At 35.3% G+C, this 18881-nt stretch overlaps 1 protein-coding gene across 7 annotated transcripts in view; it reads right to left on the reverse strand.

Annotated features, from left to right (window-relative positions):
• Positions 1-18881, reverse strand: part of Hr3 (Hormone receptor 3) — a 167775-nt gene that overhangs the window by 130772 nt on the left and 18122 nt on the right. For 2 of the 7 annotated variants that reach the window (XM_069507918.1, XM_034982586.2), the window contains exon 1: positions 11894-12845. The exons of 2 other annotated variants lie outside the window; for them this stretch is intronic. In XM_069507918.1, coding sequence (XP_069364019.1) covers positions 11894-11984 — 91 coding nt within the window. In that variant the 5' untranslated portion in view covers positions 11985-12845. Of the gene's footprint in view, positions 1-11878; positions 12846-18881 lie in introns of those variants that run through there. 3 more of the 7 variants (XM_069507917.1, XM_034982584.2, XM_069507913.1) reach the window with 2 other exon arrangements.

Consider the following 18881-nt stretch of genomic DNA (forward strand, 5'->3'; position numbering starts at 1 on the left):
TTATTGGACGAAATTAGATATGAGTCAAGTAGCCTATTAGTAAAACAAATACTACATATAAGTAATTTGACGCAAGTAGAATTCAAAATACAAAGATGTCTTAAGTTGAAAAAAAACCGGCCGAGTGCGAGTCAGGCTCGCGCAATGAGGGTTCCGTACTACAGTCGTATTTTTTCGACATTTTGCACGATAATTCAAAAACTATGATGTATAAAAATAAATAAAAATCTGTTTTAGAATGTACAGGTGAAGACCTTTCATATGATACCCCACTTGATATAGTCACTCACTTCGAAAGTTGAAAATACTAATAATTATTAGTTCATGACCACAATTTAATTTTTTTTGTGTGATCTAACCCTAAATTCACGGTTTTCAGATTTTTCCCAAAATGTCAGCTATAAGATCTACCTACCTGCCAAATTTCATGATTATAGTTCAACGGGAAGTACCCTGTAGGTTTCTTGACAGACAGACAGACAAACACACAACAAAGTGATCCTATAAGGGTTCCGTTTTTCCTTTTGAGGTACGGAACCCTATAAATTCATTAATGTTATGTTTAGTGTCATTCTATTACGTCTAGAAGCAAGTAGAATGTTCGCCATACAAACCAGCCTTACTTGTACACTCCTATACGTTTGACTACAAAATCGTGATGACGTCACACTTGGAAACGCAACAACACGCATGCGAGCGAGCGCGTGCACTCCACGTATGTTTGGTGCTGCGTTTGAAGTGATACTGAAGTTGCTTAGCCACGTTTGAATTGATCTGGTACTTGCGCGAGTTGCAAAAATATTATAATTATTCAGAGGCTTGTCAAGTTTAATGTACTAACAGAAGGAATAATGCCATAGTTTGATCGACGACTGTGTTGTGTGTAGTCAAAATCAATTTTGATTGGCCGGCACTCTCTCGCTATTGGCTAAAATACATTGTTGCAGCAGAAATACCATAAATTCAGCTAAGCACAAGTATTGATTTAGCTTTTCCATAATTGACTAGGAAAAAACTGTCATGTTTAACTTTTTATATGTTACAACGCATATAAGACAAAATCTGTACGACTGATTTAAATGAAATTTGTTCAGAGTGAAACCATATTATGGTTTGATTTAGATGTGATGTGATGACATGGATCCCAAACATTCGGTATGGACCTTCATAAGAAAGCTTAGACTCACTCAGCGGGCGATAGAGAGAGCTATGCTCGGAGTTTCTTACCAAAGCCGGTAGTGCAAAACTGTGGTGTGTCGAATACCCTACAAGATAATTATGTTCAGCAGTGGACGTCTATCAGTTGTTATAAGTTACTAACTGATGCCCGCGACTTCGTCCGTGTGGAATTAGGTTTGTAAAAATCCCGTGGGAACTCTTTGATTTTCCGGGATAAAAAGTAGCCTATGTTACTCTCCAGGTCTTTATCTACACCCATGCAAAAAATCACGTCAATCCGTTGCACCGTTGCGACGTGATTGAAGGACAAACCAACAAACAAATACACTTTCGCATTTATTGTACTGTACTAGATGATGTCCGGGACTTCGTCCGCGTGGATTTAGGTTTTTTAAAATCCTGCGGGAACTCTTCAATTTTCCGGGATAAAAAGTAGCCTATGTCGTTCCCCGGGATGCAAGCTATTTCTGCGCCAAATTTCGTCATAATCGGTTGGACGGTTGGGCCGTGAAAAGCTAGCAGACAGACAGACAGACAGACACACTTTCTTATTTATAATATTAGTATGGAAGTATGGATTGTATTGTACTGATGACCTTGCCAGTATTACGAATTTTGTCTCGGCAAGTAAATTGGCAACATACAAACGCAGCACAGTACTCACACACGCTTACATTATCATATCAGTCAGTGGTACCTGAGCGCATGTTCCACGCATGTGCATACATAAATATGTGAACTGCGATCGATGTTTTTGATACTTGCTGTTTAACTTGTTGCACTATTGTCGTACCTACTCCTAGCACAAGCTTGACGCTTAGTTGGAGAGGAATGGGGAATATTAGTCATTTAACATGGCTAATATTCTTTATAATAAAAAACCTAATCCCGTTGAACAGAATTTATTAACTCTAATCTTCCTGTAGGTAATTTATAAATAAAAAACTTGGTATTTTTTTTTTATTTTTTTTATTCAGATACAAGTTAGCCCTTGACTGCAATCTCACCTGGTGGTAAGTGATGATGCAGTCAGTCTAAGATGATAGCGGGCTAACCTGGAAGGGGTATGGCAGTTTTTATTAAACCCATACCCCTTTGGTTTCTACACGGCATCGTACCGGAACGCTAAATCGCTTGGCGGCACGGCTTTGCCGGTAGTGTGGTAACTAGCCACGGCCGAAGCCTCCCACCAGACCAGACCAGAAATTTAGAAATTATAAAATTCCAAACCCCTGCCAGGAATCGAACCCGGGACCTCCCACTATTAAGACCACAGCGCTCACCACTGCGCCAGGGAGGTCGTTAAACCGGTCGTATACTCAATATTGTTTTTTTTTTACAAATAATTGACCTATTTCTTATTAGGATTTAGTAGTGTAGTCGTACCAATTACGGCTATTTTGTAATCGAACCTTTGATTCCTTTAATTAATTAATTGAAACCCTTTTTAAAAGTTCTGTATTGAAATGTATTTGTGTCACGTAAAACACATGTACCAATAAGGGTAAAAGATTTAACTTTTTTAAGTATTTAAGCATTGTTTTAATCATTAGTTACTTTATTTAAACTGATCTGGGACCTAAGAATTTATTCTTGAAGTTTAATTTTTATTTGTTTGTTTTTGTACAATTGTGTTTGTAGAGTACTAGCTTATGCTCGCAACTTCGTCCGTGTGGACTACACAAATTTCAAATCCCTATTTCACCGCCTTAGGGGTTGAATTTTCAAAAATTCTTTCGTAGCGGATGCTTACGTCATAATAGCTATCTGCATGCCAAATTTCAGCCCGATCCGTCCAGTAGTTTGAGCTGTGTTTTGATAGATCAGCCAGTCAGTCAGACAGTCAGGCACTTTTTTCGTTTTATATATTTAGAAAATAATTTGGTACCTAAATTTTTTTTAGAAGTTTAATTGTAATTTTGTTTGTAGAGTACCACCACCACCTGTCATATTTATAACCACATCTATTCAAAAATATATAAATAAACGTATTACGTTCAAATCATAACATCTAAACGTCCTAATAAAAATACATGTAAATATTTGAAAAAAGAACAATAAAAACGGCCTCCACTGAACAGATGTCAATAAACCACGAAGGCTAGTATCAAGACGAGTCGCACGAATACGGCTGCGGGTATAAATGGGTCTTGGCCAGGCAACTTTTTCTCACTACTACTAAACTAACGTTGGCCTGTCACATGCTTATGCGATCCTGGTAGTTGTTTGATTGTGCTGGCGAATTTTAGTTACTAAGTACAGTACGATTCAAACTTAAATGCGCCTGCGTGAAGTTGCGAGACGTGCGCTGTTCCCTCCCCTCTACCCCGGACACCCAAAATGTGTGTTCTGCGCAACGTTGTGCGCAAACTTCAGGGGCGCATACGTTTAAATCGTACTATAACTGCAGCTATGCAGAGCGGAGATGAGATGTGTACAGTAAACCAATCCGATTTTTAAAAAACCGGCTAAGTGCGAATCAGGCTCGCGCAACGAGGGTTCCGTAATTCAGTCGTACTTATTTTTTCGACTAATGATGCATAAAAATAAATAAAAATCAGTTTTAGAATGCACAGGTGAAGACCTTTCATATGATACCCCACTTGATATAGTTATCTTACTTCGAAAATTGAAAATACTAATATTAGTTTATGACCACAAATTAATTTTTTTTTGTGTGATGTAACCACAAATTCACGGTTTTCAGATTTTTTCCGTTGTATGTATATAACTAAGTATTTGTTTACGTAATTAATAATTCCATTTTACTTAACTTTAGACCCAAATTAAACCTTCGCCAAAGTTTCGAAAAAGTCTTTGTCAGAGTTTGTCAAAGTTACTATGGCCCAGGCTGAGTGCGTAATTTTGTAATTAATGTGCGTAATATAGAACTAAAGTTACAATGTAGATTCTACACTATATTAAAACCCGTAGATTAAAACCACTCGAATAAAAATGTATGTCCTTGATAAATTAAACTTAGGTATTGTTAAACGTTTATTACGCAAAATTATACAATAGCAATTATTTCAGTTGATTCTAAGTTTTTTCCGAAGTGACTAACAGTAACTATATAGGTCTTGGTCAGGCAACTTTTCTCTTATCATGTGACATTCTCTATATGTATGCGATCCTAGTTGTTTAGTCATTTTAGCCCTTAACATAAGTATATCATATAACAATAATTACTAATTCATTAATATGAAGTATTTATTTTCTTATTTATCAAAAATGTTGTAGTGTAGTCACTAATAATTGTTATAATTAAGCACACAGTCGCTAACGACCGTAATCTATAATCTAAATAAATAATCAATAATCTGTCATTAAATTACTCGCCATTTTAACTCAATGTGTCAAGTGTCATATTATCAAAAATATTTTAGTTCTTAATTTAAAAGTGATCCGTACTTTTGACATGACAGTTGTCACATAGAGCTAAAATGGCGAGTGAAATCTCAAAAATGTACGCACTATATCGTAGACGGAGTAAAAAATCTAGACAAAGGAACGTTTGCTTTTTCATTTTTTTTCTTTTTAATTACCAACATAAAGAATGTTTAACAAATCCAATTTAGACACAGCAAAAAACCACGAATTTACACTAAAAAGAGAGTACAGATAAAGTTACCAATGTGATAAACAGAGACGCAGCTAACCTATTTTTTGTCCCTTATCGTGTAACCGATTTTTTTCAAGGAGTACAACTTTAGTTGCAAAACAAACAATGAGAATTCGTGGCATCATTGTATTTCTCATTAGTTATTTACTTGTTTTCACATATAAAACGTTTACTTCATACAAATGTTGTTGATCGGTTAATACAAATATTGACTACTAAACAATGGTAATTGTCGTGTTATTCATCGTTACGTCGGGCTATCGCTATCTCAGTCGCGGTTACACAGTACTTTAGTCTAGCATTTTTATTCAGTCTACGCACTATATACAATTTTTGCAAAATATAACAACGTTGCAATATCGATCGATTAGGTACGGTTACACTAATTATTAATTTAAGCCTTTAATCTCTAAACTAACTCAAATGACAGGTAAGTTTAAAATAAGGATTTATTACAAGACTAGCTTCTGCTCGCGGCTTCGCCCGCGTGGCCTACAGGAAACAAATGGCATTTTTTTTCAGAAACAAACATTATAACATCAGGACGCGCACCCTGAACAGCAACGAATAACACATATAACCTTCCAACCCCCATTTCATCCCTTCAGGGGAGGATTTTCTCATAGTCGTTTCTTAGCTGACCTCAAGAAAAAATCTGCTTTCCAAATTTCAAGTTAATAACATCAATAATTAAAACTTTCCCATACAAACTTTCAACCCCTATTTTACCACCCTTATGGGCTTTTTTAAAAATCCTGAAACACGTATTTCTTCATTTGTGACCGAAAACCCAAATACCAATTTTCATGCAAATAACTTGAAAAATGACGGACTTTCATACAAACTTCCATCCCCCATTTAACCCACTTAGGGGTGGAATTTCGAAAAATCCTTTCTTAGTGGTTATCTACTCTTTACAAAGAATAGACCCTCCAAATTTCATGTTTTTAGGACCAGCGGTTTAGGCTGTGCGTTGATATGTCAGTCAGTCAGTCAGTCAGGACTTTGAATTTTATATATATAGATCTTTTTTATGAATATCTAATAAGTACCGAAACCTATTAAACTGATACATATTTAATAACGTGTTAAATAGGTAATGTATGTCATAATAATCATAACAGGCTCAAGCCTAGTTAAGGCGAATAAATCAAGCAATAATTAACGTAATTTTTACGAAGCGATGTTAGTCAGAGCTAAGAACAGGTAAAATATACTCTTTCTAAATAAACAAACTAATTTTCCTTGTACACTAAGCTAAGGCCTAAGCCCGATGTGAAATCTACTATTGTTGCATAACTTTTTGTAAGTACTATGCGTTAAAATGACATTTTAGCAAGATCCTTCATTTTATTTAATTTTTTTATTTTATTTATTAGGTTAACTTTCGGCTACTTACACTAATACATTAAAAAAATACTTATTCTGAACATATATAACTTACTAAATGTAGTCGCCATTTACAACTTTTACAAAAATATGTTACAAAATAAATACTGAATAAGTCGATGAGACAAAAAAGACATGAAAGAAGTGTATCTAATAATAATATTAACTATGACTAATAAGATAAACTACTAAGTATGGTGAGTGCAGTGACAGGTAATTCATAACTTAAAATCTGCCTAACCATAAACTTTATCAAACTCATTGACTTATATATTACTAGATGATGCCCGCGACTTCGTCCGCGTGGAATTAGGTTTTTTAAAAATCCCGTGGAAACTGTTTGATATTCCGGGATAAAAAGTAGCCTATGTCACTCTCCAGGGGCCCTACCGCGGTTGTTTGACAGATACAATGTCACGATCGCAATCATCTCTGATTGGTTAATGCTCGCTCACTATTGGCCACAATGCATTGTTGCAACAAGAATCGCACAAATTCAGCCAATCAGAACAATTGAGATTGTAATAATGATTGATGCAGGTTTTAGACAATCACCCTGTGGTCTTTATCTATACCCTAAATCATAGCCGTAGTCGGGTAAAAAAGATATTTCTAAACTAAGAATAAAATCATTTTATCTCAGATATTAATAAAGAAAAAAATAAGTTTACAAAATCAAAAGAGACATTTTTATCACTACAATTTCCCTAAGGAAATGTGGGTCATGATACTATTAGAAGTTAGAACACCTGTTTTGACGCATTTACATAAAAATGAAATGCTTATAGGTACATATTTGTGTACACTCAAACAAATTCTATTTAGGTGTGTATATTTACCTTGGGTTTATTATTAAGCACATATTCTGTGGCAGTAGACCAATGTTCTATTCTGTGGTTTAGATATGATTCGTTCGGCAACAAATAGGCAACAAAGGAAGATCCACTCATAGATAATGGATTGCGTAACTTTGAACTGCATATTATGTTTATGAGAGCCTAGTACAATCAGTTCATGTATGTTTAGCTGTGTGGTGTTGATTATTTCTCAATAAACTTTAATATTCTTATGTGTTCCTGGTGCATTTTGTTTTTAATCATCATTATCATCACATCATTATCACCATCATCATCATCAATCAACCACTTGCCAGATACAACTAAGCATGCGCATTCTCTCAGAATGTTGTCTTTAGGCCATAGTCCACGAAATTGGCCAAATGTAGTAGGTACCAGACTTCTCACACCTTTTGAAAACAATATGGAAAACTCTCAGAATGGACACTTAAATACTTTATATGATTGGAATTTGAATGGGGTTACATATATTACCAGTATTAATAATACATAGGTACATATTATTCTCGTAAATACAACTAAGCCATGGCAAAGCACCAAAAATTGTTAATCAATCAAAATGTTTTATAATTGCTGACGTATAAGTATAATTTGTCTATTCAACTATAAATAGTAAATATCAAATTACGTTCAGATACTATTTTGTTTCAAAAAATGTGAATTATCAAAATCAGCATAATAGTTCGTTTCAATATTGAATTTCTGAATTCTGCTCCTCTTATTTCATAGGCTTTCAGATTTTAATCCTTTGCTTTTATTGAAAAACTAGCGTATGCTCGCGACTTCGTCCGCGTGGACTAAGCAACTTTCAAACCCCTATTTCATCCCCTTAGAATTTTCAAAAACTCTTTCTTAGCGGGTTCCTACGTCATAACAGCTATCTGGACGCTAAATTTCAGCCCGATCCGTCCAGTAGTTTGAGCTGTGAGTCAGTCAGTCAGTCACTCACCTTTTCCTTTTATATATTGAGTTTGAGAATTTACAGCCGGAATGAATAAGCACGAATCTACATATTTGTAATTTGTAGATAAGTTATTTAGCAATGTTGTTATTTTATCAAAAAAAACCGGCCAAGTGCGAGTCAGGCTCGCGCAATGAGGGTTCCGTACTACAGTCGTATTGTTTCGTTATTTTGCACGATAATTCAAAAACATGATGCATAAAAATAAATAAAAATCTGTTTTAGAATGTACAGGTGAAGACCTTTCATATGATACCCCACTTGATATAGTCACTCACTTCGAAAGTTGAAAATACTAATAATTATTAGTTCATGACCACAATTTAATTTTTTTTGTGTGACCTAACCCTAAATTCAAGGTTTTCAGATTTTTCCCCAAATGTCAGCTATAAGATCTAGCTACCTACCTGCCAAATTTCATGATTCTAGGTCAACGGGAAGTACCCTGTAGGTTTCTTGACAGACAGACAGACAGACAACGAAGTGATCCTATAAGGGTTCCGTTTTTCCTTTTGAGGTACGGAACCCTAAAAATCATAAAGTTTTGGACAAATACTATAACTTATTGATGGATTAGATAGATTGATTATATTTTAAACTTCAAAGATTATGTTATGCCCCACGAATTAGTATTTAGTACTTCCTACTTCCATGACAATAATCACGGTTTGCCATGACATGACAGTTGACAACTAGAGCCAATATGGCGAGTGCTTTCTCAGATTGTACGCTTAATAAATACTAAGGCATAGTACAGGCAGTAATAAGGCATAGGCAGTCAGCTGTGGTACCCACGCCTACAATAACTGTAAATATTCATTAATCACAGCAAGTACGTACAAACAAAATGGCGGTCCCGTTATAACTGACAGAAGAACGTCGCAACTTTTTTAATTGAAAGGGGCAAAGACTAGTCCAATTTCGACTCACGAACAAAACCGAACGTACAACTGTTAAGAACTGGTTGCGTTCAGTTATTCCACTCCACCTTATAACGTTACGCAATGGAACGTGTTATAAAAAGGAAACCAGATTTTGTAGCGGTGCTTTCTTGACGTGTTTAAATGCCAACAGAATTATCCTTTATTAAGACCCAAGACACAGGTCTGCCCGCGAAATTCAAATTTAATTTGGTTTTTCACAATTTGTGAACTAATGCGACAAAGTAGACTTATGGTATTCAAATTTCGTCCCTAGCAATATCATCTTCACAGGTTTATATAAAAATCTTTACTTGAAAGTGTCCAGTTAAAAAAAATTAAATTAGTCAAAATAATGACTAATTTGTGCGTAGCTCACTTTCACTGTCATTTGCACTTTCAAGTAAAGATTTGAATGCCATAAGTCTACTTTGTCGCATTAGTTGACAAATTGTGAAGTATGTTTTATTTTTAAATTTGGAATCGTAAATGAAAGTGCGTAAACAAGGAGCTTGTTACTATGTGGATGACATTTGTGTAATTGGATCGATTAATTTTGATAATTAACTATTACAACATAATAAATAACTGTGTACAGCGATGTTTCATTTGGAGTCAAACCACACAGCTTCACGTGCTCGGGATCAAACCCGGCCCAGACCTGAATAGGTGGCCGACGTATTGATGACCACTAGATTATGATAGTTCTTATTTATATAATATGCATTTATTATGTAATTGATTCACTTAAGATAAATGATTTAGATTGTAAATTAGAAATTAAATAAATTAAGTGTTTATTTCTAAAAATATTATGTCACATACTTTCCTTAAAATATACAATATGTTTAATTTGTAATATAACATTAATGATCTGATGAATAAGTTATAGAAATAACCACGCTTGGAGTAACTCTACGTAATCAAATCAGAAATTAGGGGTTGTGTAGAAGAACCAGAGTAGATACAGGTATACCAGAACGCTAACAAAAGCTTGTCGTTATTGTTTATACTACCTAAACACAATCCAATACCAATAACCATTTGCCTCATTTTGTAGTTTTAGTGATTTAGTATTTTTCAAACTCAAACAGAGTTTTATTTATTTTTATGCATAACCGTTTTTGATTTATATAGTAATGTCGGACGACTGTAGTACGAAACCGTCATTGCGCGTGTCTGACTCGCACTTGGCCGGTTTTTTTTAAATATAAGTAAGTAGTGAGCAAACGAGTAGTAGGGTCACTTGATGTTAAATTATTACCGCACATAAACATTAGACGCACCAGAGGAAATATTACTGCGTTGCCAATTATTTTTCTGCCCCTTGAATAACCGTATATTGAAATTCTATGTACAGCCGTGGAAATTCTATGTACATCTATCAGATAGATGACGATTAAGCTGATGATATCCTCCGGTTATAAATACATTAAAGTTGTAATAAATAATATTATAATTGCGTTTGTTTTTTTAACGATGCGATTATATAATGATAATGAAAGAGATAAGAGATGGAGCTAACGGGCCGGCGGTAACTGTTACCGAATTTTAATTGGCCAACTTTCTTTGGGCGTGCAGCTTTCAATTGCGTAACTGTGAAATGAGAAACAATTATGTATGTATTAATATACCGGAAAGGAAGTATTTTTGGGCGGAACTTTCTAGAAGTGATATTTATGTGAGATCGTTCACGCAATTATTACTGTAGGTATAGCTGGACTCGCAGAATTTTGCAGATTTCTGTATATTTTGCCATTTTTAATCCATACTTAATATTATAAATGCGAAAGTGTGTTCTTATATCTGACACGGGCGGCCCATCCGTTTAACCGATTTTAACGTTTAACCGAGGCACAGAAAACGGGAAACGATAAAGGCTATTTATTGATAGGTATAGATGCCTTTTCATTTTTTTAACCGACTTCCAAAAATAGGTGGTTCAGCCCGTTTCGCTTTTTTAAATGTATGTACACCGATTTTTTCGAGGTTTCTGGACCGATTTTCAAATTTTTTGTTCAGAGTCTCAGAGTTCCCAAGGGGTTTTAAAAACCAAATTCAGTTGGATAAAATTTTGGGTATACTTGCTGTAAAGATAGCTTGAATTTTGAAGACGGATATAGGCCGCTTTTTATCCCGGAAAATCAAAGAGTTCCCACGGGATTTTTAAAACCCTAAAAAACGCAGATGCAGTCGAGGGTATCATCATCATCTAGTATAGGAATAAATTATTGAAAGACGTATTATTAAGACTGAATTTTACTACATATTATTATAATTTTCTACCCGTAAGTACATTTAGAAAATTAATAAGGTACGTAAGTATTTGAAGTCGTAATTTTATATATATTTAAAACGTTATATGACTGGATTTTTATAGCAGTTTCTAGCTTTAGATTTAGTATGTGTATCAGTGGAATGTTCATAGCTTTTTTGTACATTATAATATTACATGAGAATGGGTGGTGCACTAATTCTACAGTGAAAAGGGTTGGTCACTGGTCATTTACTTTCAGTAATTAAATTACAATAGGGATGTTGCCACATAGTCAAATCAGCAACTCTTTATCAAACGTCAAAACGTGAGCTTAGTATGAAAGCTTGTATGAAATAGTGAAATGTGACGTCATTGCATTCGTTGTCGTTTTTCAGTCCATTTTTGGTTTAATCGTTAACTTAAAATCATTATTAAACATAAAATTAACAGAGGCCATGAGTTCTAGGTATTTCGGAATACCTTCTAATATTGGATACATATATTTAAAAAAAATTGACGTAGGCAACATTCCTATTTCTTCTAATCTACATAATAGTATTCGATATATATTTAATAATCACTACTTTTTTTGTGTAAGCAATATTCCAATTTCTTCTACTCTACATTAATAGCATTCGAACTATATTATCGTTGTCAACGAAGTGACTAACCCGTAATTTAAGTGGAAATTACCTTTAATGCTCCCACCTGAAGTGTGTGGCTGTTGACTTTGCTGCACATTGCTCTGGGCCTCCAGCTTCGTGCTTACGGAGTTCCACATATCAAACATGTTCAACATAATGGCCCTAAAGGACCTCGGAGCACGATCACATAAACTTATCCATAACACACTAGTTTAATAATAAATCACAAAGTCGCCGTAGCGCTCACCCATTTCTCTCTTCCATTAAATTTATTTAACACACTGCAAAAATTCCCAAGTCTCAAAATTGTTCGTCCGTCGTAAAAAAAACTTAAGGCTATGTCTGATCCCAGGTTAATTTGTATCTTCAATATATTGCGTTTGATATCACTATGTGTTGTTTTTTTTAATTACTTTAATTAAGTAAGTAATTCTATTTAATAAATACGCTTCTATAATATTTATATATTATAAACTTTCTCAAATGGTCAACTAATGTAAATACGCTATATTTTTTTTTTGTTTATTTAATTTTATTTATTCTCTACGTTTATTCGGATTTAAATATCAGTCTAAAATTTTCGTTCGTAAGGTTTTGGGTTATGATTGGGGAAGTTATATTGGTAGGGTTTCTTATTAATTTTAATAAACTAATTATTATTTTGTGAACTATTGACTATTTTGTTTGTGATTAAATATTGCAGTATAAATTCTTAATAAACCGTGATTATTATTTTGAGATTTTTTTATAAAATCGTGTCTCATATATTGTCGAGGTGCGGTCTTATGTATAAAAATTGGCTGCATGAGTCTACGTCCCGTTTTTTTCTCTTCATAGTTTGTTTAAGCATCGATTTTATGCGTCCTCTTTGCGTATCACACTTTCGTCGAATAGGCCTCCGCGCACATTTTAATTATTGAAAAAAAAAACTATTTTGACAAGTGACAGCGCGGTTTAAATTTAGAATCGTTATTTCGTTTTATTCTTGGGAGTTTTTTTAGCCGCGTTCTTGGATGCACTGGAGTGCAGTTGCAGAGGGGGTTTCAGCTTCAGGCAAAACGGGGGGGGGGAGGGTCGGAAGCGTTGTTTTCAACTGCGCATGCCCGAAATCGATCCCGCATGGCCAGTGAGGTGTTCAAAACTTAGGGTTGCTATACACATAATCGGATCGGTTCATTCGGCAATTTTAATTGACGACGAAACTGACCCGATGTTTCTTCAACTAAGTCAGACATTTATTTGGCTTATATAATCGGCAAAATGCCACGGATTTATTCTAACTCTGTTTGGTTCAGTCTATTCCTCGGCCAGCTGCTCGATTGCACGTGCGGTAGAATTACAGAGGTGATTGCGATCGTGACATTGTATGTCACGATCGCAATCACCTCTGATTGGTTGACGCTCGCTCACTATTGGCTACAATGCAACAAGAATCGCATAAATTCAGCCAATCAGAACAACAACAGAGATTGTAATAATGATTGATGCAGGTTTTACGAAATCGGCCTACAGCTGAACCGTTAAAAGCCAAAATTGGTTAAAATTTATATAGAAATTATTAAAGATTTGATATTCAATAGAAATAAATTTATTTACTTCATGTTGGACAACTAATGTCTGTGACTGTCTGTGACTTTATTACCCGTTGTCTTCGGGATGCAGATTCAGATCTACTTTTATTAATTTATTTATTTAATTGGTGTTTATTTGATGGAAATAAGTTTAACAAAAATGCTTTCTAACGAATTCGATGTATCGGTATTATCTTGAAATAATTCTGGTTGTTTTGGCGTTTTTATTTTAATGTTTAGATCATGATGTTTGATTCAAATGTTTCAATAGCTATCGCTTCCTAATTAAATGAAAACTTCCATCAACCATGGCTCATGAAGGCTCTACGTATTGAACCAATGTTCTCGTGCAAGCTTCTAAGCTTTGCCCGGTGAGAGTTTAAATGAAAAAGTATTTTTAAAGCTTCTGAAATGATATATTAACAGAAACAGGCATTATTTAACAGTACTTTTTGTCGAAATCTACATCAATTTTCCCGCCCGGCTGTGCCGAGCCCACTATGCGCATAGCAGCCCTACACTAAACTAAAACACTACTTGCATCGCTATGTGTGGGGCATGGTAACGCGGTCTATAGTGCTCTACTCTACAATCTATGGTAGGTTAGTAGGTATATATAGCGCCGTCAGTCGCCTATTATGTCATTTTACTTTGATGTTCGCTGGAGTACTTTACTGTTGTTACTGTATGGGTGAATGTAGGTGTTTTTGTGGAACGATCTCCCTTTGTTAGCGCGATTATTGAATCTTGTATTGAATGTGTGCGTGTATATTAATAATAGGTATTGTTCTTTATATAAACGGTATGGAAGCTTGGAAGTACTTTTAGTGGTAGGCAGTAGGTACCCATTGATAATTATACCCTGACTAGCTGACCCGCCACGGCTACGCTCGGGTGGAATTCGGAAATTCGGCGTGGGGGTAGAATTTTCAAGAATCCTGAAATAGGTCCACGTATTTATTTCTTTTGTAACCGAAACCCCAAATACATAGAGTTATGATCATCACTGCCCAAATATCAGTTTTCATGGAAATACCTTGAAAAATGACGGACTTTCATACAAACTTTCATCCCTTATTTAACCCTCTTGGCAGTTTTATTCGTAACCGAAAGCCTGTATACTAATTTTAATCGATATAACTTTAAAAAAAACCGGCCAAGTGCGAGTCAGGCTCGCGCAATGAGGGTTCCGTACTACAGTCGTATTTTTCGACATTTTTCACGATAATTCAAAAACTATGATGCATAAAAATAAATAAAAATCTGTTTTAGAATGTACAGGTGAACCTTTCATATGATACCCCACTTGATATAGTCACTCACTTCGAAAGTTGAAAATACTAATTATTAGTTCATGACCACAATTTAATTGTTTTGTGTGATCTAACCCTAAATTCACGGTTTTCAGATTTTTCCCCAAATGTCAGCTATAAGATCTACCTACCTGCCAAATTTCATGATTCTAGGTCAACGGGAAGTACCCTGTAGGTTTCTTGACAGACAGACGGACAGACAGACAGACAGACGGACAGACAGACAGACAGACAGACAGACAGACAACAAAGTGATCCTATAAGGGTTCCGTTTTTCCTTTTGAGGTATGGAACCCTAAAATTGTTTCTGTGTTTTCATTTATAACTGACTTCAAAAAAGGAGGAGGTTCTCAATTCGTCGGTTTTTTTTTTAATTTTTTAATTTTTTTTTTAATGTATGTTCCCCGATTACTCGAATACGCTTAGACCGATTTTAAAAAATCGTTTTGTTTGAAAGGGTATTCAAGGTGGTCCCATATAAATTTGGTTTTCTTTTGGGGGAAATCTATTGGGCAAATTTCAAAATATATCTCGATCCCACAAGAAAATAGATAAAAACAGATTTCAAGCGGGTGAAGCTGCGGGCATGTACTATGATACGAATAATAAAGGTTTTAACACAACAACAATTCTATAAATGTGACTTTATAAAGGTCGAAGTTCACAAAAGATACACCTACTGCATTTCAATCAATACCCTTCACTAGTTCTCATCCCTGACTTCGTCCGCGTACATAGGCTAAACATCCTCTTGCAATTCCTTATACAGCGTGTTTGATAAATCGTACAGGGTGTTACCAGAAAGCTGGCAAAAATGAAGACAGGTGATAGTACTGATGATTACTGATATGATACCACAAAAAAAAATCTATAACTTTGTAAAAGTTTACGATAATATATTGCAAACATCTGATTGATGCTAGAGGTCAACGAACGTTGCGTAAGTAGGCCACTCGGAGTCAATTCTTTAGGTCCTCATAATATCTCCGCCGCGCGCTACGAGGCTCATTTTTAGGATTCCGTACGAAAGGGTATTACTAGACTCCGCGGTCTGTCCGTCCGTCCGTCCGTCTGTCTGTCCGTCTGTCACCAGGCTGTATCTCATGAACCGCGATAATTAAAAATGGTTATTACACTTAAAACTAATAAAGGACGCGGATTTTACTTATTTTGGAAGATCCTCTATTTATAATAATCAGCGAGAAATAATTTATTTGTGACTAGCTTATTTCGTCCGCGTGGACTACACAAATTTCAAACCCCTATTTCCGCCCTTAGGGGTTGAATTTTCAAAAATCCTTTCTTAGCGGATGCCTACGTCATAATAGCTATCTGCATACTAAATTTCAGCCCGATCCGTCCAGTAGTTTGAGCTTTGCGTTGATAGATCAGTCAGTCAGTCAGTCACCTTTTCCTTTTATATATTTAGATATAGTCAAATAGCCAATTAAATAAAGCCTTATATTTTTTATTTAGTATTGTTTTGTCTAGTCTCTCCTTGGTCTCTCATAACTCCTTGAAATTGGAGTTGATTTATAGAATGATAAATCTCAAATACAATGTCGAAGCTAAGACGGTGCGTAGTCGAAGTTGCGCAATGTGTTACGACACGCAACACGGCGTGTGGCGTGTGCCACAAACTGATGCAAGTTGCAATAAGTGTTTTATGTTGCATTTAAGTGCAACTAATGCTAGTTGCATATTTCTAATTGGCAATACGACACACTCGTAAGTCGCAGCATAGAGCGTGACGTGTGCCACATGCAGGTTGCAACAAGTGTTTTATGTTGCATTTAAGTGCAACTAATGCAAGTTGCACTAATCGAGTATTATAGCTAAGTAGATTTTATTGCGTATTCGAACGTAAGTTTCAAAGAAGACTGTCTTCGTTATCTTAAGAGCAACTAATGCTAGTTGCATGTTTTGAGTTACACTTGTTGTCAATACGACACATTCGTAAGTCGTAACAGAGATCGTGGCGTGTGCCATAAACTGATGCAACATGCAATAAGTGTTTTATGTTGCATTTAAGTGCAACTAATGCAAGTTGCAATTTGTAAGTTGCACTAATCGAGTATTAAATAGCTAAGTAGATTTTGTTGCGTAGTCGAACGACGAACGTAAGTTTCAAAGAAGACCGTCTTCGTTATCTTAAATGTTAACTCTTTCTTAAGTTGATTTCAAAACTACAGGTCTAAATTGTGGCACAAACTTATGCAAGTTGCAATAAGAGTTTTATGTTGCATTTAAGTGCAACTAATGCAAGTTGCAATTTGTAAGTTGCACTAATCGAGTATTATAGTTAAGTAGATTTTGTTGCGTAAACGAACGTAAGTTTCAAAGAAGTTCTTCGTTATCTTAATATTTTACTCTTTCTTAATTGTTAACCGATTTGAAAACTACAGGTCTAGATTATGTAAAACAATAAGAAAAATAAGTGTTTCGAGTTGCAGAAGTGACCTATTTGAACCTGATTTACAAAAATAAAAAGTCATTAAAAGTTAGAACTGATTACAATCAGGCAAGCAAAGCAAGCGTTAGTTTTCGTAACATTAAAAAACTAAGAGACTTATTATAAAAATATCTTAATTGCTAAGTAATTTCATCTGTTTAGTAACATCCTGCTGTAGAAGCAAATCTAAGAAGCACTGGAGCGGTTATTTACATATTGCACTATAATACAATTATACTTCATGCTTCGTACTCGAGATTATATACACTATAGGTAGTATACGCATAGCTAGTAGATACCGTCCGGCGTCCACTTCATTGAGATTTTTATAAAATATATTTTTGAAAAAATAGTTTTTTTTTTTTAATTGAATGTTTTACTAGCGATTTTAACATAAAACTTACTAACTATAATAAATACATAGATTTTTGTTTTAGTTGATTTATATAACATTTATTGATATAGATAACGGATTTTTAAAAACATAATTCCACGCGGACGAAGTCGCGGGCATCAGCTAGTAGGCTATAAATTACATATGTACCGCAGACAAAGTCGCAAAAAAAAGGTAATCTCTATATATAAAAATGAATCGCTGAATGTGTTGCTGATCGCAAATTTCGAGAACAGCAGAACCGATTTCGCTAATTCTTTTTTCATAATATTCCTTGAAGTACGAGGATGGTTCTTACGGAGAGAAAAATTTAAAAAAATCCTGAAAAAGAATCGACTGTTAGGCGGTACGAAGTTCGCCGGGGCAGCTAGTATAACATAAAAACGGGTTAAAAAACGCCCCCGCTGCCGCGCGTGGCTCGCGCCCAATGTGAAAGTTGCCAAAATCTTTTGTGAAAGCTGGCGAGAGTGGATCGATGCCATAATTATTATTACATATTACAACAGATACGCTAAAAGCAAACCCGGATGCGAGGTTAAAGGAGGTTCTTTTGTGGGTTTTTAATTTTTTAACGCGTGTGCGTTTTTTTTTGGTAATGTAGAAATTTTTAAATCTCGCTGAATCAACATTCCGAAATTTACATTCAATCTTTGGCTACAAAGAAATCAATAAAATATATTTAAAAATCAAAGTAAATAAATAAATAATAATAGAGCCTCGATAGCTCAAACGGTTAAAGGAGCGGACTGAAAACCGAAAGGTAGCCAGTTCAAACCCCACCCTTTGCACTATTGTCGTACCTACTTCTGGCACAAGCTTTACGGGGGGGGGGGGGGGGGGGATATTAGTGTACTGTTGTCTGTCTGTCTGTCTGTCGGTCTGTCAAGAAACCTACAGGGTAAAATTTTAGAGCAGTAAGTAGGTACAATACGCGGCCAAAAGTGATGAACATCGACCTTTAGAAGGAGATAGCAAATTTGTAGAGCGTTGTCTCACTCGTTGAGACTGACAAAACGTCATATAGGTATGAGTGACAGAGACAACACTCTACAAAGCCGAAATGTCATTCTAAAGGCCGATGTACATTACTTTCTGCCGCGTACAATGTTATTTTGTACTACATAATATTATTAAGAGTCATCATAAATGAGTTTGCAAGTACCAAGTACCCTCTGCCTACGCGTTTACATCATCATCATCTTCATGATCAACCCATCGCCGGCTCACTACAGAGAACGGGTCTCCTCTCACACTGAGAAGGGTTTTGGCCATAGTCTACCACGCTGGCGATTATACCACTATGTGCGGATTGGTAGACTTCA

Source organism: Maniola hyperantus, chromosome 27 (assembly GCF_902806685.2).
Source record: "Maniola hyperantus chromosome 27, iAphHyp1.2, whole genome shotgun sequence".
NCBI classification, from domain to species: Eukaryota; Metazoa; Arthropoda; class Insecta; order Lepidoptera; family Nymphalidae; genus Maniola; species Maniola hyperantus.